At 33.7% G+C, this 24,866-nt stretch overlaps 2 protein-coding genes and 1 pseudogene across 3 annotated transcripts; all 3 read left to right on the forward strand.

Annotated features, from left to right (window-relative positions):
- Nucleotides 1-7,966: 7,966 nt before the first annotated feature.
- LCAT3 (lecithin:cholesterol acyltransferase 3) lies at nt 7,967-12,863 on the forward strand. The gene is made up of 11 exons (XM_078309391.1): nt 7,967-8,352; nt 8,718-8,809; nt 9,214-9,341; nt 9,442-9,577; nt 9,753-9,804; nt 9,895-9,995; nt 10,595-10,768; nt 11,382-11,539; nt 12,071-12,125; nt 12,228-12,281; nt 12,606-12,863. The coding sequence occupies exons 1-11, from the start codon at nt 8,070-8,072 to the stop codon at nt 12,768-12,770; spliced, it is 1,398 nt and encodes a 465-aa protein (XP_078165517.1). The 5' UTR covers nt 7,967-8,069; the 3' UTR covers nt 12,771-12,863.
- Nucleotides 12,864-14,258: 1,395 nt separating this feature from the next.
- On the forward strand, nt 14,259-19,416 carry LOC144560230 (G-type lectin S-receptor-like serine/threonine-protein kinase B120; annotated as a pseudogene). Its single transcript, XR_013513349.1, has 7 exons — nt 14,259-15,065; nt 15,943-16,056; nt 16,148-16,326; nt 16,550-16,760; nt 18,292-18,529; nt 18,726-18,876; nt 18,981-19,416. The product of XR_013513349.1 is annotated as a G-type lectin S-receptor-like serine/threonine-protein kinase B120 (transcript).
- Nucleotides 19,417-20,228: 812 nt separating this feature from the next.
- On the forward strand, nt 20,229-24,519 carry LOC144560239 (Phosphoenolpyruvate carboxylase family protein). The gene is made up of 8 exons (XM_078309406.1): nt 20,229-20,676; nt 21,168-21,379; nt 21,509-21,790; nt 22,310-22,432; nt 22,528-22,678; nt 23,206-23,402; nt 23,618-23,654; nt 24,073-24,519. The coding sequence occupies exons 1-8, from the start codon at nt 20,352-20,354 to the stop codon at nt 24,204-24,206; spliced, it is 1,461 nt and encodes a 486-aa protein (XP_078165532.1). The 5' UTR covers nt 20,229-20,351; the 3' UTR covers nt 24,207-24,519.
- Nucleotides 24,520-24,866: the final 347 nt, after the last annotated feature.

Below are 24,866 nucleotides of genomic sequence, written 5' to 3' on the forward strand. Positions count from 1 at the left end.
ATTAACCTCTTATATCTACAATTAGAAAAGTGTAGATCTGATGGATACTGGAGCCGTCCGATATGCTTTAAAATGTGTATGCTCCTGCTCTGAAATTTGTGTGCACACATTTCAAAGCACTTCAAACGGTTTTTCTGTTCATTAAACTTAAATCCAAAGTTCATTAAACCTACTTGGCTCTCATTTACCATATGCACCGAATTTCTTTTGAAACAATTGGAATTAAATCTTTTGAAACATATATATATGTTTGGTCGCAAAATAAGAATAACAAGAATAGTTCTTTTACCATTTGTCTTATTAGCATAGTCAAATTCAACTTCTTTTTTTTTTGTAAGAATAGGCCATTCTAATAAAACAAAAAAGTTGAATTTACTATTTTAACTATTTAACTTCATTCGAACAAAAAACAAGCTATTCTGAATAATCTTGTTCTAATAATAACTTATTCTTACTTCAACCAAACATACCCGATCTTTTCTAATCGTAGAAGTACAAAATATGATAAAATACTAATTCTTAAGTACATACACTGCATAAAGTCAAAACTTATATGATAAAATGTTTATCCGACCTGATGGGGCATCATGAATTTAATTCACAGTGGTTCTAGAACAGGAAATCCAGCAGAATATTCGCTCAGTATTCTATATCTTGTTTTCCAATTTCAAGATACTTTCGCTCATTTCTCACCACTTATTCACCGGATTATTCGACCTTTCAAATTTAATAATCATTCCACGTGTCTCACACCCTTTTCGAGATTTCTTACACTACACTCCAATCAAAAATTTAAATATAAAATTAATATCCTATTGTCACCTGAGTACGTGCAGCGTGCTTATACATAAGCATATCATAATAATTACTTTTTGGGGAATTTCATGTATACCCCTCAAAATTATGTAATTCCCCTTTAAAATTCATAATATTATATTTATCTTCCAAACTTTAAAAACTCATAAATTTATCCATTTTAATGTCTTTTTAATTAAAACTCATTTTATCCTTCATTAAAAAAGAAAAAAAGTTATATCATGTTTTAGAAAATTGCTAGTTTCTTAATTAGATGGTTTCCTAGGACAAATGAATCATTTCTCTACTTCTGACGCTTACACAGTATGTATATATGCTTTTGTAAGCGTCAGAATTAGAAAAATGACTCATTTGTCCTAAAAAACATATCAACTAAGTAATTCACAAATTTAAAATAAATTTTAATAGAAAAGACAATAAAATAGAAATATGAGTTTTTGAAGTATAGAAGGGTAAATATGATATTATAAATATTGGGAGGGGGGATACGTAATTTTCAAGTTTTTGAGGAGTATACATGATTATATGTTAACTTCAATTATATATGATGATAATCATCTCTTTAATTTTTTTGTTTTCTATGCTCTAGTATGTATTTTGATTATTATGCATGTGTTGCGAGATATAAATATCTGTTTTACTTTCTTGTTTTAAGAATGTATGCAAAATAGATCATTTTTGGATCCTAGGCAGTTGAGTGGTACCATTAACCTGGTATAAGTGCCAATAATTTTATTAAATAAAAATAATCATATAATATCAACTCGAGATCATACTGGTGCTGATTTGAGAGGATTTGTATTTAATTGCATTATCAGGATTTTGTATCAGGTGCTAGTTTAAAAGGAGATCATATCAGGTGCTAGTTTCAGCATTCTATGATTTTCAGAAAGATAGAGTACCAATATGTAATTTTGCAGATCTTTCTTGTCATAACTTCATTATTCAAATCAAAATGAAATTCTAGTATATCTTGATAAGACCAATAAATTAAGCACATCATTAGTATTTATAAGCATGCATAATAGGGTTTTCTTTGTAAATTTCAGTATAAGCATATCATTAGTATTTATAAATAAATAAAATAAAAGGAGGGGGTGTTTTAGAAAAAGGAGGGGCAATCTACAGGGGCTGTTTAGAAAATAAATAAATAAATAAGCATATCATTGTATGACCCTTGTGTCTAGAACACAACCAAGCCAAAGAATTTAGAACTTTTTTGGGTATTGTATAAGGTTTCTCCTCTGATACCGACTGGTACAGGACAATAATTTAAGAGGTCATGGAATTTGTTTCTTATTTGTCCCTTTTCATCAATGAACATTTCTTTTGGACCATGCAAGCTATAAATAGTTGATTTTGTTGTGAAGTATATCTTTATGTCAATTAGGAAACCAAGAGTGCTTTGTAAAATTATTTAAGTAATTCATGAAATGGAGTGCATTCATATATCTTATCTTCTTATGGTGCTTTTAATTATGAATATAAATTTATTGTTACAGGGAAAAAAAATTCCAAATATATCAATTATGAATATGAATTTATTTATTTTAATTATGAATTTATATTTTTTATGGTTCTTATTTAAGTTATATGTTTCAGCAGAGGAAATTTTTTTTAAAATAAATACTAGAAGATTCCTTCCATAAATTATAATGGATAGAAATGATACATGATACATGATGCATAATACATAATACATCAAGAGTCTCTACTTCTTCTAAATAAAATAAATAGAAAGAAAGAAAGTTCAAATATTAGATATGCTAAATAATAATATGTTAAACATTCATAAAAAATATATTAAACATTAATTAGAGTTCTATGTCTAATATAATCATCCCACATACGCATAGCAATTTCTTCTCTTATTTGATGTCTAGCACGGCGTTGATTGTTTAGTGCCTCAACATCTTCTCCATACTCTTTATCTCCATCTGGTACATCAACAATTTCATCTTGTTCTATTATATGATATGTTGCATTTATAGTCCAATTTGTATCTCCATTATGATTAACAATAAAATTACGGAGAAGACATGATGCATTGACCAAATCACTTTGTGTGTCTATTGTATGGTATGTTGCAACTTTTAAAATAGGAAATCACATCTTTAATATGCCAATGATACATTCGATATGATTTCTTAGTTTTGCATGCCGAAAATTAAAAAGCTCTTTATAATTTCGTGGTCATTCATTTGCTATACCTTGCTCCCGCAAATGATCGATACCGGATACCTTGATACGGTGCAAAATTTTTTGGGGTATTTGCATAACCGGCATCAACTAAATAATATTTTCCTTGCGGTATCGTAAATCCGTCATCTAGTGCACTCTTCAATATGGTTGCATCTGATGCTGATCCTTTCCATCCGGCCATTACATAAGTAAACCGGCGATCAAAATCACATACAACCATCACATTTTGTGATAATGTTTGTTTTCTATTTCGATAGGAATCTTGCTTATTTTCATCTATGCTTATTGGAACATGAGTTCCGTCAATAGCACTAATGCAATCCTACATATATGTTACAATTAATTACTAGTTAGTAAGCTTTATGATATTACGGTAGAACAAAACTTTTGTCAAATAATTTAAATAAAAAGTACCTTAAAGAAAGGATAAAACTCTCCACGAGATACAATAAATTGAGGCGTGAGAAGAGGAGGTGGAATGATAAGCTCTGAGGAGAGTTGATTAATAACATTCAACACACTATGAAAATGACGACTCACTGTATCGCCTGAATGTTGAAATCGTTCTTGCACACTATGGTTGCTCGCATATTTGGCAAGAGTGTACAAGAACATTGCTACTTGCTCTTCCACCATTAATAATCCGTTATAAAGTAGTTGCTTCTTGTTGTGTATTTTAGAGTTATTTATTTTGGACTAATTCGTACACATATGCTTTAAATTTATAGACCTAAAAACAAAAAGTAGATTTAATTGCAAGCGCACAATCTATTTTTGTAGTAATAAGGTATCGATCCAAAAACTAAGGCAATTGTAATTTTACTTAAACTAAATTAAAATTAAATAAATTGCAAGTAAGTAAATGGGGGTTTGCAAAGTAACTAAATTTGAGTTCATACCCGAAGTAGTTGGTTTGTAACAAGAAACTAAATTAAATGCAAATAAAAAAGTGTTTGTAAATCAAGATAACGAGGTCTAAGGACTTTTGGTCTACAATCACTTGGTCAATCTATTTACTTTTGAAGTTCTCTAAATTTATGTCATTGTCTTGATGGGAATTCCAACTGGGTTGGTCTATTTCTAGTTCCTGCAATATTTTTCATAATTCATGATTTCATGTTAATGTACCTTTTAATTAGGGCTGTCACTGCCTAATTGGATTATTTAATAGGAAGCATCTACTACTACTACTTACCATATTTGGTTCTATGATTCCGGGGATAGATCCGAATCCAGTCAACCTTATCTACACCCTAAGATTATTTGTGTACAATGAAAGTGTTTCTTCTTTATCATACACCCTTAATGCTAAAATATTGTCACTATCCTAACAAGGTTCGATTACCGAAAGACAGACATGCATAACTCCCAAATATATAAAATAAAACAAAACATTAAGTCAAAACAATCATCATAAAGAGAACATTCAAGTAAATAAACTAACACAAGTTCATGTTACAACCTAAGTCCTTAGAGAGAAAATTAGCCTTTCATGGGTGCAATTACGAAAAAAATCACATCCGTAATAGAAAACAAGAAATCTAATACAAGTAAAACAAGAAAATAACAGGAGAAATAGAATACACCAATTCCCAAGTTATGCCTTAGGGTGTGGCTTAGTCAGGCTGCAAAGATGGCTGAGCTATGAAGAGAGATGGAGGGTGTGCGGGTAGGGGTAGCCGCATCTTCATCCGCAAAAGGCCTCTGTCTTTTTAGGGTGTCTTTAGATGAAAGGTGCGGTTAGGGGTGGTCACATAGGAGGCTCCCATGTGCTGTGTATGTCTTCTGGCGCTTCTGAGAGGTGTGCGGGTCGGCCAGGCCGCACCTTAGGTCGCACAACCTCTCTGACTTGACTGGTTTTGTTCATTTCCGATTGAGACTTCTTCCAAAGTGGATACGTTCGCACTAAGTGCCCCAGAGACCGTTCTAAAGCTTTGCAAATGCTCTAAAACTACAAATAAAACGAGCCAACGGCAGTAACTTGGTTATTGATGTATTTCTAAGCTAAATTATGCTAAATTAATCTAAATGCATGAAAATTGGTCAAGTTCTCGATATAAAATCTTAGGTAAAAGTATACCTAATTTATGCTCATCACTTCTCTCTTAACAATTTGACTAAAGCGCGAAACACAAAAGTCTCCATATGAAATTATCATCTGCAACGACACTCATGATCGTCTAAAACTTCATTAACAAACATGGCTCCTGTTAAAATTGAAGTATGACAAGAAGTTAGTTCGAACAAGTTTTTCTCTATATAAGGAAAAAACAACACTTGTATATTCATCATGATCATTTTCTAATCTTTGTAAATGGAAATGATTCATTTTTTTTCTAGTGTGTGAGGATGATTAAGCTATGTTGAGGCATTTAATCTGTGTCTGATCTTTATATATCGAAAGTTACCAACAATTACATTAAAATGAATGAATAAAAAATAGGTACAATAGTTACTTGAATTCGTATCCTCCGAGATATCTCAAATTTTGTGTGACTTTATGGAAAATCCCAACCGTTTAAATATGTTATGCACAAATCTCAAACCACACATAGAGGTGCTACTTTTACCCGATTACCCGGATCCGATCCGGAACCGAACCGGATCCGACCCGGAACCGACCCGGATCCGATTAATTTGGATAGGGTATGGTTTAAAAAATATAACCGATTAAATTATGGGTATGGGTACAAAATTAATAATTTAATATCCGACCCGGATCCGAACCGGAACCGATACTGTAATGGGTAGGATATGGGTATCATTTAATTATCCGACCCATAACCGGACCCGACCCGATACCCGTATAAATACCCGATAAAATATATATTAATAACTCTGCATCAAGTTTTTGTGTTAGATAATATATTTCAGCTGATCTATAATTTGATAAAACTTAACCAAATTTATACTACTATTTTACACTACTCTTTAATTACATCCTTAACTAGCCCTTTAATTACGCCCTTTAATTTTTGTTCTATATTATACACATGTGACACATGACACATGATTGTCAAATTTATTATTCCATAACCAGCTTATTTTATACCTTTTTTCTTCTATTACATTCAATTCATAGATTTTTTTGAATTATAGAAAAGGAAATCATCATCTCTAATATTTTACTTTCCAAAAATTATATCTCCTCCATCCTCCTGAATTCAAAAGCTATTAACAAAAAACTGAATTCAATATTTTTTGTTACACCATGAGTACTCCAAACAACCAACAACCAACTAATAATTTAGAGTTATTATTTTTATTTTGCTATGTAGCATGATATATTTTATTATTTATAAACATGATTAATAGTATAATTTTTATTTTGCAGTAGATTTTAATTTATATTGTAATGATTTATTATATGAGATGTTTAAGAAATTATAATTATATTTAAATGTAAATAATTTCTCGAATACTTTGGAGTTGTGACCTATACCCGCTCTGGATCCGGAACCGCCCCGTATCCGAACCGGACCCGATAATCCACAAACAAGTTACGGGTATCTATCTACCTGGAACCGAAAGACTGGACCCGAAATATCTACGGGTAGATAGGTATCCGGATCCGGACCCGACCCGATTTGAAACAAATAAGTATATGGATCGAAATTTGGACCCGAACACTTTTAGGGTCCGGGTCCAAATATAATAGTACCCGGACCCGACCCGACCCGATAGCACCTCTAACCACACATAATAACGACCCCCCACATCACCCCCCGAATAGGCACCGGAGACCGGACACGTCAGTCACGCAAAAGTTGAGATATCTCAAAGGATACGCACTCATAGTTACTTGGAGGAGAAGTTCATATAAATTCAGTTCTGATGAATCCGAATTTAAAGCTATGTAGAAATTAAAAGGCTTGGACCCACATTTTCAGAAAAGCTCTGTGGAAATTAAAGCTCTACAAATTAAAAAGCTTTGATATAAATTCATTGAGTCTATGGTACTATGCATATTACGATTTGGCACTGTGCTATGACTCTATATTCGAGTTTTCAAATCCTAACAGTCAATCCAAACTGTTCACCTTGTTCTCCATATTAATATGTATTTGGAAATTGGAGACCAAATTTTACATTTTTTGAAATTTTTTTACTATTTTTTAAGATTTATTGAAAATCACCGTTTTTGGATGGTCCAGAATTTTCAGATTAAGTGATTTTCTAAATATCTAAAAAATAGTAAAAAAATTTCAAAAAATATAAAATTTGATCTCCAAACACATATTAATATGGAGAACAAGATGAACGGTTCAAATCGACCGTTAAGATTTGAAAACCGAATATAGAGCCGTAGCACGGTAACAACCCGTGATATGCATAGTACCATAGACTCACTCAAATTCATTTCTGATCTTTCTTTTCGAGCAGTAGGTTGTCGCAGTAGTAAATACTAATTAAATGAGCATTTATATTTGGATCCATTTGGCAGTCATACATTACACGAAAGGTCAGTTCAGATATCCTCAAATTTTTTTTTCAGATAAATCTACATTATTCTGTGCTTCTCCGCAATAGGGAGCATTCTGATAGGCATCTGACCAAATTTAATCCGTTCGATCAGAATCAATATTCGTGCAATATTGATCGGGACTCATGATAATAAGATTACACGCATCTTGATGAAATCTAACAGCTTCAACAAGGAATTCGACGAATTTGGTCCGGTGGCCCTCGGATACACTTCTCCGTCCTTCAGATCGTACAAGTTTGGCCAGAACCTATAGTATCCCAAATTTTATGTTTGTAGTTAGCCCGTCCGATCAGTATATGGGGGCATGTATGGGTTTTAATATTCGTGTAGAGACAGATCGACGGTTTATATCCAAACACATAATTTGTGTTACTTTAGGACTTGGCTGCTGCCCTTCTCTTTGACTGCGAGGTGCTAACAGATGACCAACAGCTAAAGCAACTTACCTCCTCTCTCTCTCTCTCTCTCCTCTTCTTATTTATTACCATTCTCACAATCTCTCAATTTCCAATGCCTTCTCCATTCTTCTCTCATCTCCCTTTCACCTTCACCTTCACCTCTCTCCATGCTAACCAGTCTCCGCCTCCGCCTCCGCTGGCTCTTCCAGCGCCGCCGTCGCCACCTCCTCCGCTTCCGATTCCGCCGGAGAAGTCGCCGGAGAGGTAGAGAGAAGGTTACTGATGACGAGGCACTCGATCCTGTGCTTCTCATCTCTGGAATGGCAGGATCGATCTTGAATGCGAAGAAGAAGAGTAACAGTAACTTCGAACTGAGAGTCTGGGTTCGGATTTTCCTGGCGAATTTAGAGTTCAAGAAGTATCTCTGGTCCATGTACAATCCAGACACTGGTTTGTAGTTTCTTTTCTCTTCTTTTTTTCCAATTTCACAGGCGTATATCTGCTTGTGTAGTGTGTTTTTGTACTTCATTTTCTTTAAAAGATTGTGTCTCGGGATGTTTTATGGATTAGTTTTAGTATAGATTACGACTGTTAACTCAATTAGGGAAGAAAATTTCTGAAATAAACCTTTTCAAGATAAGTCAAATTTCTGAAAGGGAAGAAAATTTGTTGCTAAATACAGACATATAATGAGCTAATTTAAAGATTATTTAACTATTGGAGTGTAGAAGCTTTCCAAATTAGAGCATACAAGGATGTGTATATATATATATATATTTGGGATAAAAAAATGTGCTTTTTTGTTGCTGTTTCAGGTTATGTGGATCCATTGGATCCAGATATTGAGATTGAGGTCCCAGATGATGATTCCGGATTGTATGCTATTGACATTTTAGATCCTTCTTGGGTAAGTCCCTAAAATTAATTTTTTGCGGTAGTCCAAATCTATTAGTTTATCATCTATGATATTTAATGATGGGTATATTTGGAAAGAAGTATGTTCATTTAAACTTTGGTACTCATGTTCTTTAATTTCTTGGTTAATATTGCTGTTTATATATACTAACCTACTAATAAAAGTTTCATTAGGTCTGATTTGGAAAACATCTGAATAATACTAAAATTAAAATTTTAAGACCCTTTCTTTATAAATAGCGTCGACCACTTGTTGGAGCTAGTTACCATTGTTTCTTTCACACAACTTTTATTTATTTTATTATAACATTTGTTGGCTTAATGCAATCACAGCCAATATTTTTCATCCAAATTACTTTTAGACCTGACTCTTTTTAATTTATTTTTTAAAATCAGTTTGTAAAGATTTTGAGATTGGACGAGCTTTATCATTTCCATGATATGATTGATATGTTAGTTGAATGTGGATATGAAAAGGGCACAACACTGTTTGGATATGGCTATGACTTCCGTCAAACTAACAGGTAAAAGTTGATATTTTCTTCTAATATGTTGTAGTTAAATTGAAGAATATTATGATAATTCAACAAACTAATGTTATAGTTAACTACTTGAATTAAACAGGTTAGAGAAAACAATGGCTGGTCTGAAAGCAAAACTAGAAACAGCATATAAGGACTCGGGTGGGAGAAAAGTTACATTGATTACACACTCCATGGGTGGATTGCTTGTTCGGTGCTTTTTAGCACTATACAATGATGTATGTGCATATCAATATATTTTCTTTTTTGGGTACCTCTGCAAAATGTCAATCTGTTGTATCCCTGCAAACTATAAGCACTGTCCCTATAACATATTTTGACACTTTGCAGGGGTGTATATGAGTTAGTACCTATATACTGTTGAATGATATGATATTTGTCTGTTTCGGCCAGATATTTGCTAAGTACGTGAAGAAATGGATTTCCATAGCTTGCCCATTTCAAGGTAATTTAATACGCACAAACAATTTTTTTATAAATTAAGAATAGCTAATTTTCCAAAGTATTAATACTTGTGTGTTTGTGTTTTGGACAGGTGCACCTGGATGCATCAATGATTCTCTCTTGACTGGATTGCAATTTGTGTATGGTTTCGCGAGTTACTTCTTTGTTTCCAGATGGACTATGCACCAACTGGTAATTTATTTTTTATACTCCTTTTGTTTTCAGATGGAGTATGCACCAATCGGTAATTTGTTTTCTTCCCTTGTTATAAGAATTAGTGGTTTTTTTTTTTCTCTACTAGTCATTGGGATAATGCTCTTCTTAGATTATTTGAACTTGCTTTCAGGAAAAGCTACACGTGTTAGATTAATTTATATCCCCCCACATTTACTCAAATTTTCTTAGATTTATTAAGACATTTACCTACAAATACTCAAGTATGTAGTAACATGTCTTTAAATTTTTAACCACAGTAGTTTCATTTAAATAGGGTCATTTTGATAACTGATTATGTTCATAACTAACTTTAGTCACAGTGAGTGTATAATTATAATAAAAGTGTTTTGGTTCCTGAAACTCAACTTATTAATTAATATAAATCAGCATTCCATGTGTTTTTTTTGTCAAAACTCTGATTCCAGAAGGGTTTAGTCTCTCAATTCAATGGTTTTTCTTCTGTAGATTATATTGCATAATTTCATTAAGCTTTTATGGGTTATATCTTGCCACAATCATTTCAAAATGTATATATCATATCCTCAGCTGCACTGAAATCATTTTGTATTGTATAGTTGGTTGAATGCCCATCTATATACGAGATGTTACCTAATCCAACTTTCAAGTGGAAACAACAGCCAGTGCTCCATGTCTGGCGAAAAAATTCTGACAATGGTGAAGTGCTGCTAACTGAATATGATGCCACTGACTGTTCTTCTCTCTTTGAGGGAGCTTTACGCAATAATGAGGTACCAATTTAGGATGCATATAATAGAAGTGAGGCTATGGTACTATGCATAGTGCACATTGGTCTGTACTATGGATCATACCTCTGTTTACAAAGTTCAAATAGTTGATTTGAACCGGTCAACATGATCACCATATAAAGATGTAGTTGTAGATCAAATTTTACATTTCTTTTAAAAAAAATTCTACTAATTTTTTAGATAGGTAGAAAATCACTTGATCTAAAGATTCTAGACCATTCAAAAGTACTGACTTTCTACTATCTAAAAAGAAGTAAAAAAAACAAAAAGAAGTCTAAAAATTAAAAATTTAGTCTGCAAGTACATTTTCATATGGAGATCATGTTGAACAGTTCAGATCGACTGTTCGACTTATGGCTTTGAACGCTTGACCTGTGTTTGATTCTTGATTGAGACTGCACAATAAATTTGTATCCAAAATTTCAATAAATTAAGTGACAAGGAAAAATGTTAAAACTGTCAAGGAACTGCGTCACTTGGGTCCCACAAAATGTTGACGTCTAACTGCCATGTTCTTGGTAAAAGATAAAGAGGTGATTTTTGTGATAGATGTAATATATTATTTTTTTTCTGTTATTTGCTCTTATGTTTACAGTTGACGTATAATGGAAAGTCAGTTGCAGTTCCATTTAATGAGTCAATCTACAAGTGGGCTTGTGAGACCCGCAAAATACTTGACACTGCTCAATTACCTGATAGTGTCAGCTTCTATAACATATATGGTGTCTCACTCGAAACTCCTTTTGATGTCTGGTAAGAAATGCTTCAAATAATCTTCCTATTTTTTTTTAAAAACTTTTTTTCTAGATGCTACAATTGGTTGACACTCTTGACAATATTTCTCAAAATCAAACAAAATAAAAAAGAAAAAAAAGAAAAAAAAAGAGAAGTTGTAGGCATGTTGTATAGATTACAATCATGCAATTCGAGTGGCATTTTGATTTGATATTATAATGCAGTTATATATAGACTGGTTGAAGTTGTGACGCAAGTTGAATGAATGGTGAAGCACTGACTTTCATCATATTTCATGTGTTGATATACATATAGTATTAGATCATATTCCAGATGTAGAATTTGAGAAATTATTTATGATGGTTGTCAAGATTGCAAATTAAGAATTTTTGTTTTTTTTTAAGAAGTGATAGATGCTAAACCAAAAAGTAAGTTAACAGTTAGATATTTGTAGGGTAGAGGTTAAATCCATGAATAAACAAAAAAACATCTTTTATGTGAGAAATATTTCCATATTTGGTTTAATGTAATTCCTGTTTTTAATTGTAGTTATGGGTCTGAAAGCTCCCCAATTGAAGATTTATCAGAAGTGTGCAGCACAGTGGTATGTTTTAGTTTTTACCATATATTATTACTTCATATTTCCTTAATTCTGAATTGTATGGATTAATTAAGACTTAATCATATTACTTATTTTTAATTTCAGAGCGAGTATAGGTATGTTGATGGAGACGGCACTGTTCCTTCTGAATCTGCCATGGTAATAATATATTTTCTGTGTTATTTTACACTATTTTCAATTTTAGTTAAATGGAAAACAAAATTTAGACCCTTGCTTAAACTTAAGGTGGATTAAGTTACTCCATCATAAACTTACTTCACTTCTTACTCCATGTTATTCCTATTTTACTTGTTTGGCATCTTAAGTGAAGAGTAAAGAGTTTACTTCACCTCTTACTTTAAAACCAAACATGACCTAAAGTATTTATAAGGTTAAAAAAATAACCTTTCTTACTGACCTTTGCACAAAGTGTTTCTGTTTATTCTGAAATTTGTTATTCTTTTCCTTTTTCTGAAAAAATAGGCAGATGGATTCTCTGCTACTGAAAGAGTTGGTATTGAGGCATGCGATCACAGGGGTCTATTACGTGATGAGAGAGTGTTTCGACTTCTCGCAAGCTGGTTGGGTGTTGCCGACAAATTGAAATCACCCATCTCAAGTTCAAAAGTTGCCAATATATCTGCATAGTTTCTATAAATCCCCAATATTCTTTGAATTGGGATGAATTTCTTTACCAATTCCTTATAGACAAATTACTGTATAGAAACCTAGATTTAGAAATTAAGGGATGAAAGCATTATGTTGACTTGGTCAAATGAAAGGGAGGGCTCTTGTGTTGCCTTTTTATTATGCAAGAGAAGAAAAAAAGATGTTAGTTTTAGAAACCTCTGCAAAATATAAATCGCGTCAAGCAATTTCATTTGGTCTTTTTACCTTTTTTAACAGATTGAGGTGCTATTTTCTTTTTCCTTTATAATATTTTTTTTAGCTATTTTTCTATAATTTGGGTATATATTCCAAATCTCTCCAATACAAATAGTAAAATAATCTGTGTGCTTTTGATCCGCACAAATATTATTGAAGTGGTACACATAAATATTGAAACGGAACACGTGGATCATAAAACAAATTGGATGGTTCTGAGCGGGCATCTAACCGATTCGAGTCTCATGCCCATTGGATGCGTCTGCTCCCATTTACTTTATGACCGAGATAGACTCTAGAAAGTGATAAGAACTGAAGGACACACAAATTACTTCACAACTGATCTATCATGTTAGGAGGAACAAACAATTATTGTCCTTGTATTTTTCTTCATTTAGAAAATTGCGTGGAGGACTGTAGGTTCAATTGTTCGGCTATCGTTGCCCAGCCAGTCCACATGGAAAGTCAAAGAGATGCATATTATGCAGAAACTAAACTACCTTCTTGGTTCTTGGTGACATTTTCATAATTGTAGGGGCCTAACTGCTCGTCTTTCAGTATGTCAGTGAAGGCCAAATTTAATTCCATGGAAATTATGTTATATAAGGCCGTGAGATTAGTTATGGATAAACTTTGGAGAACATAAGTGAAACAGGGGCAGATGTAGATTATGTGAATGGTGGACAGTTGAAACTTTTTTCAAAAATTTTTTTTTTGAAACTTTTTGGTTCCATCTTTAAAGGCCACTTCAGTTATGGCTTATCTTATTTTCATTTTCTTCCTTCCCTGCTTCTCCAACTCATGTAATTCTTCTATTCAAATTATGCCTCCTTTCTACCTCCAATCACACTACTCAATACATAAACAAATACATTTAATAATCATAGAAATAAATTTCAAAATATACATCAGTTGAACCGAAATAAGATATTTTAAACTGAACCAAATATAAAAAATGCCCCAAGTAATTAAATTAAGTATAAAATAAATTTTGGTTTGTTTGATTGAACCGAAATAAAAGAGGTTAAATAGAACCAAATAAAAAAAAAACAAAGTAATTGAAATATTTAACCGAACCGAACCATTTAAACGGAAAAACTGAACCATTTGATCCAAAATTTGTTAGTTTGATTGAAAACCAAATAAACCGGATCCAATGAACACCATAGATACAAATAGTGTAAAAACTAAACTACCTTCTTGGTGATATTTTTCAAAATTGTAGGGCCCAACTGCTTATCTTTCAATACCCCAATATGAATAGGGAACTGTGCTATTGTCAATCCATGGAAAATGATGCAAGAGGTTGCAAGAATAGCATGTCTGTATTCTTGTCTTCTCCAAAGTTTAGAAATAGCTATAACTTCATATCTCAGTTGGTTCCATCTTTAATGGCTGCTTCAGTACTGGCTTGTCTTTTTTTCATTTTCTTCCTTCCCTGTTTCTCCAACTCATGTACAACTGAACTTCCATGTGATCCTTCTATTAAAATTATGCCTCCTTTTTACTTCCAATCAAACATTACTGTGGATCTTAATTGTTCTGGTTATTTACCGGTTGGATGTGACAATAATTATAAGCCATTTCTCATCTGGCTTTCTTTGTTATTTCCATTAGAAAGCATCTCATATGACCCCAACACTGTTGTAATTCAAGATACTCATCTTAGTAGTTCTTTGAATAAATCTGGCTGTGGTAATCTTTATTTTAATTTGTCTAGTTCTATTACTGAATTTCACTATGACAAGTATGAGGTATTGAATACTAGCCTTTTTTCTGTGAGATGTGGCCGTCATAATCAAATACAATCACCACCCGAGATATTTGGAACGGATTACAACCTTAGCTCCTCGCCATCTCTTGATGAAGATGATAAACCTCTGCAGAATTGTTCGAGGCCAGATAATGACCTTGCCCCATCTTTTGAGTACATTTTCTCATTCCAAAATAACGGCGGAGCGCTTTCTCTGCTATCAGCCACTTATTCAAGTGATCTTGTAGCACGGCCCGGTTGCTTTGCAAACTCCATAGAGGTTCTCGATCGTGAAGATGGTAAAGGTTAGTAGCTTGCATATTTTATAATTATCCTGTTAATTTTCTTTTGATCTTTTTGTAAATTATGGACAGTTCCTTTTTTATTTTTTTCTTTTGTAAATTTTCTCTTCCCCTTTGGTATAATTAATGAGGTCTTGACATAACAGTTCTAATAAAGACAAGATACAAGAGTTTGACTAATAAAGTAACTTTTATGCCTATGACTGTTTAAAATATTATATTAATAGCTAGCCCTTTTTTTTTTCTTTCTAATTTCCTTTTAAAGTTGTCTGGTATTTACTTTCAGATGAAAAATTCCCAATTTTCCCATACATCTTGAAAAAGATGGTTATACCTTCTTCCTGTATAATATTTCATTAAAAAAAGGTTACTTAACATAAAAATAAACACAAGTTAATTGTACCAATATATATACATTTCATATAATAGCTAAATAAAAAATTTAGATCTCATAAAATTCTATGTATTGCTACCTAACATAACCTGTTTACATTTACTCACATAAAAGAAAAAATAATAAACAGAATGAAGTAATTGTACCAATATATATACATTTCAAGATAAACAGAATGAAGTTTCCTTTACAGTGTATTAAGTAATCAGAACAACTGGTGCTAACTAGATTCGACTAAATGACCCTACCTAAATGACCTGTCCATCCAATCTGAATCCAAACTCATCTGATAAATCTTGAAAACTCAAACATGCTAACTAGATTCTACTTAAATCAAAAACGTTCAATCAGCATTTAAATTTTAAAATGACCCAATATACCCAATGAATTCAAAGACTTAAATCTTTTTCTTTTGTTCTCATATTTGCAAAATTGCAAAAGAAACTATTGATGTGTTGATAATTTCAACCTTAAAAATTTCTGCAGGAGGAAAGAACAGGCATAGGCACCTCATTATCATCATCAGTGTATTTGTGCCATTGATTATTATTATTGGCTGCTTCCTCGGATTTTTGTTGATTAGAAAACTGAGATATGCAGGTTAAACTCTTTATTTAATTGAACAGTACTTGTTGACATGCTCATTGCATGAAAACCTAGCTAACACTTAACATGTTCTTTGATGATTTAGATCCCGACATTTCTCAAGAAGAAAAAATGTTTGCAACTAACATCGAAACACTGGATCTGTGGAGCAGAGAAAGAAGTTCAGATTTTCCACTCTTTGATTTCAACCAAATAGCCAATGCGACAGGTAACTTCTCATTGGACAATAAACTTGGCGAAGGTGGATTCGGACCTGTCTATAAGGTGCTTCCTATTTCCTTCAATCTAAATACCGCTTTTTGTTTTTTCTTTCTTACTTGTTTTCATTATTATGTTTTTAGAGCAAGAAAATACACAGGTTAATGTGGCCATTAAAGTAAAGAAAATAATTAAAAGAACCGACAAATTAGAAAAATGCATAAAAGTTATTGATGATGAATTTAAAATAAATTGTGGGTTTTATTTTGATTTGAAGTTCTTCTTCTAGGGGCTTCTGCAAGATGGATTTGAGATAGCTGTCAAGAGGCTTTCTTCATGTTCAGGTCAAGGTCTAGTTGAATTTAAAAATGAAATCCAACTTATTGCGAAGTTGCAACACAGAAACTTAGTCCGGCTGGTTGGGTGGTGCATCCAAGGAGAGGAGAAAATATTGATTTATGAGTTCATGCCAAACAAGAGCTTAGATTATTTCATATTTGGTATGTTTCTAGAAACCTATTTTGCAATGGTTTTGTAACTTTTTTACCCATTTTTTCTATCTGATAAATAAAATTAGAGTACTAGTTCCATTTTACAAAACTCATTTCTTTAAAGGGTACTTGTACTTACTGAGTCATCTGTAATAAATTACTTGGATTGTTAGTTAACCAACTAGTTTTAATCATATAGCTAATGTCCTGAATTTGGAGTCCTCTCAGATTACAAGGTTCCTCTCTGTTCCATTCTAAGAACCTATTCACCCGTAAGTTCCATTTTAAAAAGTAACAAGTCAAGACCAAGCAAATTGGGGTTGTTCGAATCTAAAGAAACCTGTTAAATTTGAGAGATTTTCAAAGAAAGACAAGCTTAGAACATATTTTAAATGGGAGAGAGGAGAAGAGGGGACGAGAGGAATGGCCTTGTTAAATTGGAGTACATGCCTTTGAAAAAGAAATGAGGGTTTAGGAATCTACAAAATTTGGCTCTCCTAATAAGATGGTGGTGGCATTTGTATACTGCCAATAAAGAATTTTGGACTCAGATAATGCATAATCTATGCACAAAGAGCACCGGTACAGGTACTAGTACCAACGCACTGAAAACATGTAGGTCAGCAGGTTATTTTTTCTGGAAAATTCTGATAAGACTGAAACCTTTATTCCATTGGTCTACAACATTGCAAATTGGCAATTGGAGAGGCATTGCATTTTGGTATGACTGATGGGATGGACTACCGATTGTTGGTTACGATCATAATTGTAGACCTCCAATTCCGTCAATCTCACTTAGAGAAGCTGAGCCTTTGCTGCGCTCAATCGCTCCATAGATGGTTCTTAACTTCAACAAGCAGGAAAATACAATTATATGGAAATGGAGCAAAACAGGTACATATACATCTAAGTCAATGTACAGTGTGCTTTTGGAAGGAGGAAAGACTGACCCTCTGGCATTACAATGTACAGGCCAATGTCCCCCCATCAGTCAAGATTTTTGGTTACTTTGTTAATAAAAATAATATTCTGACAATGGACGTATTAGAAAGAAGACACATATTTTTCTATGTAAATTGCTCAATGTGCAGAGATAAAAAAGTCACCTGCTTTTTAGTTGCCAGTACGCATTATCAGTGTGGAATTACATGCAAAATTCCATCAAAAAAAGGATACTGGCACGAAGACTGGTACAGGGTATGTCGTTACCGGATATCTGGGACCAGTCGTGGAGAGAAGTGAAACAGAAGGGCGATATGCTGAAAGGGGAATTGTTAAATCGTGTACTGTGCACCTTCTGGTGGATATGATGACAGAAAAATGAGGGCAGAAGTATTTGGGGGAAAGATTCTACAAGAGAGAGCACTATGGTTTAAATTCTGTTGAGGGACTCAGTTCTAATTAGTCTAAGTTGAGGGACTAGGCTGTAATTTTGTTTCTGTTTTTTTGGTACCCTTGACTGCCACTGTCATTCTGTCAAGACTTCAAAAGAAGAAATGAAAAGATAAGCCAGTTTTTTTTATATAGTGTTGTATTACAGATAAAACAAGAGGAGCACTTCTAAATTGGGAAAGGCGTTTTGAGATAATTGAAGGCATTGCTCAAGGACTCCTATATCTCCACCAACACTCCAGGCTAAGAATTATTCATAGAGATTTGAAAGCGAGCAACATTCTCTTAGACTCTGAAATGAACCCAAAGATATCTGATTTTGGATTAGCCAGAATATTTGGTCCCAAGTAGCTCCAAGCAAATACCAATAGAGTGGTAGGAACATAGTAAGCATGATGCTATATTAATTAGTGCTTAAACAAAGAGCATAATTCAACAAAAAAAACACACAGACACACACACTAATATAACGTAAATCAGTATATGGATAAGGTAAAGTTACTAGTTATTATTACAACAAAATATAATATTCTGATCAGTTGTATGATCATATAATGATGTTTTTTCCTTGTTTTTTACCAGCGGTTACATGGCTCCAGAGTATGCATCTGAGGGTCTTTTCTCAATAAAATCAGATGTATTCAGCTTTGGTGTATTGCTTCTAGAGATTGTAAGTGGCAAAAGGAATACGGGTTTCCACCAGCATGAAGAATTTCTCAACCTTCTTGGATATGTAATGAAACATATAAACAACTAAAACTCTTCAGTTTAAAATATTCAAATGTTACAAACTTCAAAAGAGAATTTTGTTTCTGAACTGGATTTAATCTTTGTCAGGCTTGGTACATATGGAAAGGAGGAAATATTCCAGAGATAATTTTTTCAACATTAACTGAAGTGTCCCATAGACAGGCAGAGAGATGCATCCATGTGGGATTACTGTGTGTACAAGAGAATCCAGCCGATCGACCCATCATGTCTGATGTGATCGTGTTTATTACCACAGAGGGTATAGTTTTACCAGAGCCTAAGAAGCCGGCGTACTTCAATGTGAGAGTTACAGAGGAAGCTGTGGACCCATCTATTAACAGCTCTGCATGCTCTATAAATTATGTGACCTTGACCAACCCACAAGAGAGATAGATGATTAGTTATTTATTGATGTAATTTTACTAGAGATAACATTATATAGAGTCCTTAATATTAAAATTTGAGTTACAAACTTAAGAGCTTCGACAAGGCTGTGGAGATGTTTAATTTTCTCTGATCTCTTAATAAAACATTGATATAATTTCAAAAGTATATGTACAAAATTATGAATAAAATTGTGACACATTTTTATTTGTCTTTTCTGTTTGAATATAAAAATTAACTTGGTTGCTACATAAATAAGAAAATATTTAAAATAAAATGAAGTAATAGATGCATGAGTCATGCAATACTCTTCTTTCCTCTCGATATCTCTTTCAATCTCTACTTGCAAATTTTTTGTTGAATATTAATATTTAATAAAAATTTGTACAATATCTCTAGATAAATTATTTTTTTAATAAAATACATCACGAGCTGAGATGAGAAAAAAAAATGTTTGAAAAGGAAATACATTTCGGCCAATGACTGTGGAGCTGGGAGGGAAGTCGAGTCAATTAATCAGAATTTGAATCAGGGTCAAGTTTTGAGCCCAACCCATTTATAGTTCTGTTCATTAACAATTTCATTTATTAATCGGCCCGTTTATTAACGGGCCGGGCCGCTCAGTTCAATTAGCGGCACTTCTGACTTCTGAGTTCTGGTGTGGGCAATATCCAAACCCACTTAACTTCCGACCGACGAATATCAATCCTCTGAGTTATCTCAAACTTTGAGTGTTTTTTTCAGAATACGTTCTGCACGAATCTTGAAGCACAATTAATACAGCACCGTGGGTTATCCACTTATCCCCGAATAGACACCGTACACGTTGGTCACGCAAAAATTGAGATATCTCAGAGGATACGCACTCCCGACCGACCGAGACTAAGCCGTTGGTATATCACTGAGGTACTTGAACTTGACATCCTTCGTGTGATCTAAGCCGTTGATTTTCACACAGTTCCCTTCAACTTCTGCAGATCAACGGTTCTGATCACGTGCAACACCTCGGAGAAAGCGAGTGTGTGGTTCCTTCCCAAATCGCTAACCAGCGAGTAAGAGCGAGAGAAACCAAAGATGGCCTGCTGCAGCAATCCGCTACTTTGCCAGCCGAACAGCACCGCCTCCTTCTCGCCACGTCACCACCCACCTCCGTCCAATCTCCAAAACCAACTTCACTTGTACCCCAATCTCTCCAAAACCAACCTCCGTTCCCAATTGATCAGTACCACTGTCCCTAGAAGCAGTTACTACACTCCTCCGATCACCACCTCCGACTCGCCAGCGAAGGCGCTCAGGCAGTTGTTGGAGTCGTCGGGTATCCATCAGGGACCCGCTTGCTTTGATGCACTCAGTGCCAAGCTGATTGAACGGGCCGGGTTCGGGTTTTGTTTTACCAGTGGTAAGTGTTTGTTCTCTTCTCTGGTCTTGTTCAATTATTTGATACTGTTACATTCTGTAAAATAAATCAGAATTGCATATTGTAATAGTAAAGAGAAAGAGAGAGAGAGATCATGGCATTATGGGTATAATATATTATAATATATGGAACAAAACCATGGTTTATTCACACCTAATAGGTGTTTGTTGAATAGACTGAGTAAAGAATTTTGTATGTCGGCCTGATTTATGCAAGGTTTCTGTAATGGTGCTTGCAGTATTGTTTATTCAGAATTGATAACAGAAACAGTTACTGTTTGACTCTGGTCAAATCATATTAGTTGAGAGGAGCTGAATTGGGATGCTGGTATGGCTGACACTGTGTTATGTCTAACATTCTGGGATAATATATAATAATATATGAACCTAAATCATGGTTTATTTCACACCTAGTAGGTGTTTGTTGAATTGACTGAGTGAAGACTTTTGTATGTTGGCTTGATTTCATGCAAGGTTTCTCGATCTCCGCTGCACGTTTGGGGCTGCCAGATGTTGGCCTTATATCATATGGAGAAATGGTTGATCAAGGTTCGTTAATAACCCAGGCCGTGTCAATTCCTGTGATTGGAGATGGAGATAACGGGTATGGAAATGCCATGAATGTCAAGAGAACCGTGAAAGGGTTTATCAAAGCTGGATTTGCCGGGATTCTTCTTGAAGACCAGGTAATTTTTTAGGATCACAAACACCAGGTTTACCACTCAATGCTGTGCACCATTGCCAGCATGGCATGACCTATTCGATGCAATTTTCATGACCTTAATTTCTGAACTTGTATTTTTCTTACTTGGAAGGTGGCACCAAAAGCATGCGGCCACACACAGGGAAGGAAGGTGGTGTCTAGAGAAGAAGCTGTCATGAAAATAAAAGCGGCCATTGATGCGAGAAAGGAGAGTGGGTCCGACATTGTGATTGTTGCCAGGTCAGATTCGCGTCAGGCAGTTTCACTTGAGGAGGCCCTTTGGAGATCTCGCGCTTTTGCTGATGCTGGCGCAGATGTTCTTTTCATAGATGCCCTTGCCTCAAGAGAAGAGATGAAGGCATTTTGTGAGGTCTCTCCATTAGTTCCAAAAATGGTAGGTCAAAATTGTTTTTTCCTTTTAGGTTAGTGGCCTGAATGCCTACTATGGTTGTATATAACCAAAAAACTTTATTCTAGAAATCCAAACCGTTCAATCTAATGTACTTTATGAGTGATGCATTTACATGCAAAATTTGTAATTTTTCAAAATATTATAGTACCAAGTCAAGCGGTAAAGAAATGATGAAAAATGAATGCATTAAGATTAACTTAAAAAATCCCACATTTGATTGCTTGACATGATAATTAATAAATTTGAAAAATTCTAAATTTTGCATGTAAACACACCACTCATGAAGTAGATCGGTTAGAACGGTTTGGATTTATCGTTTAAAGCCGATTCAAGTTAAAAATTCTCAAGATTTATGCTTTCATCCTTTATTTTTCTACTTGGGTCTTTTTATTTCATCATCATTTTATTTTTTAATTTAATATCATATGTATAAAATTATAATTACTATCAAGTAAATTATAACTTAAGATTGTTCTTCTGCTGGTATAACAATTATTGAAGGCTAATATGCTGGAAGGAGGGGGTAAGACTCCGATACTTACTCCTGTTGAACTAGAGGAACTCGGATTTAAACTCATCAGCTATCCTCTTTCTTTAATTGGTGTATCCATGCGTGCAATGGAGGTATATAAATATATATATTTTCAATTGTATATTTTTATCTCTTATTTTCAAATGATCCTTTGTCTTTATGTTTCTCCTCTTGTTCTACCTTGTAGGATGGCCTGGCAGCAATCAAAAGCGGGCGGGTCCCGCCTCCAGGGAGCTTGCCATCGTTTGATGAGATAAAAGAGACTCTTGGATTTAATAATTATTATGAAGAGGAGAAAAGATACATGGTCAATAATTCCCAGCCGTCATATGGCACTGGTGAGACTATTTTAATCCCAAATCTTGATATAATGTGACAATTGGGTCTGAAAGTGTACCTGTTTTTGTACCATCCAGACTCAATCCCATCATATCTTTCCTAAAAAAAAAAAATAATAAAAAAAATCCCATCATATTGTGTTTTCTTGTCTCTTTTCAAGTATTTCTGTGTTCGTCGGTCTAGTTAATGCTTAGAGCATCTACATTCATGAAATTAGACGTTTTCAAACATTATAGAAATTAATTTCTGAGATGAACTAGCGAATATGAATTAATTTTTTTGCCGACACGATTTTTTGAAAGCAATTTCATTAAAAAAAAAATTATTATTAATGAAATTATTATACATCTCTGAAATTGCAAACAAAATTCCGACCTAGGATTTGAAATTGGAATGAAATTGCCAATGTATGCTTTTAGGTACAGTATCCTTCACTGGCACGAGTTAGTTTGGGATTAAAAAAATGAATCCACATAAATGCCTTTTAATATATTTTTATTATTTTTTCCTTGTATGTTAACTACAGGTTATTCGTCTCCTACTTATGGTGAAAGGATAAGGCAGGGAGGTTCAGATCCAATAATTGATCTCTTACCTCCAGTTGTATATGACAACTTAAACACAAATAGTTCAAGAGATCGCATGTCTTGGATTTGGTCTCGCACTTTAAGATTAAAGATAACTGGAAAGGATGGGCTTCAAAAGCTTGATGTTAGAATTCCAGTAAGTTCCTTGGTTAATTTTTTCCAATTTAAAATTCCTTCCTTTTCCTTGTGAAAATTTAATCTTAGTTGTTGTGGGTTTGGCATAATATTTGGCAAGGATAAATAGTGTAATCACTAGTTAAGTTTAATGCAGTCTTATTAATTAGATCTTAATAATGATACTTCTTTTTTTAAGATTTTTTTTTTATGACAAGTTTTTCTTCTGTAAAACAGGCTGGATTTTTGGAAGGGATGTCAAGAATAATTCCAGGTATAAAAAAACCCTTGTTTCCTTTTGAGTGAGGCTATGGTACTATGCATAGCAGAAATTGGTCCGTACTATGAATCAATATCTCTGTTTTCAAGTACCAAACTGTTGATCTAAACAGTTCTACACGAACTTCATATGAAAATGTATTTGTAAATCAAGTTTTACATTTTTAAGAATTTTTTTACTATTTTTTGAGGTAGGGAGAAAATCACTTGATCTATATATTCTAGACCATTCAAAAGTAGTGATTTTCTATCATCAAAAATCAAACCAGCAAACTTTCTATAGTTAAGAAAAGAAAAGTTAATTAGTAAAAACCAACACAACAAAGTATACAAGTAGGTAATATGATAATTGTCAAGTGTTAGTTAGTACACTCCTTGAATATTTCATTAGTTGTTTATGTGCATGATATTAGGCTTGGCTGGTGTAAATATAATGGAAATGTTGGAGGATGCACCGATTGATGCAGATGGCAGTTCGCAGAGCGGAAAGATTCTGCTCGATTTTAATGATGCTGCTGGAGACAGGATTCAGGTGCTTGTTGAATGAGTTGATTTTGAAAGTAATTTCCATATTTGAAAATTGCTTAGTAAATGATTGCAGGCCGTTCGATAATAAGAAATTTTGTTTTAGTTGGTAGTTTCTCAGATAATTATTAGGATGTACTTGTAGAAATGTTATTTGATTGACAATGTCGGTTTTGTGTGACGTATCATCCTGTGTCATTTTCGACCGAAGGAACGCATGTCAGGCGACACGCGAGTCATGTGACCATAGTTGAAAAATTTCATCACGACCGATGTTGACCCAGACAATAGTTGAACAATTCAATTGATAAATTCTCTCAAATCACATCTATAAATTGAGTGCACTCTGAGTTGAGCACAACTTGGCTAAAATAGTGAAAATCGAATAAAACCTAAACACTATTTATACTGGAATAATAAAAAAAAATGTTCTTACAATTGCACGTCTATTTTCTCAATAGCAGAACAAAACAGCTTCCATCACCATTTAAATTGTTTTACATTATCACCAATTTACATTGTTTTACATTATCATTTAAATTCTGAGAACAAAAGAGGCATAATCAAAGCTTGGACAGAAAATTTGTATTTCGATCCCTGAAGTTTCACTCGCAAATAAACCACAAGAAGCGTTACTGAGCCTTACAAAATTATATATTTCTTTTGTAGTCTAGTGCCTCAA

Source organism: Carex rostrata, chromosome 1, assembly GCF_964058835.1.
Source record: "Carex rostrata chromosome 1, lpCarRost1.2, whole genome shotgun sequence".
Taxonomy (NCBI): domain Eukaryota; kingdom Viridiplantae; phylum Streptophyta; class Magnoliopsida; order Poales; family Cyperaceae; genus Carex; species Carex rostrata.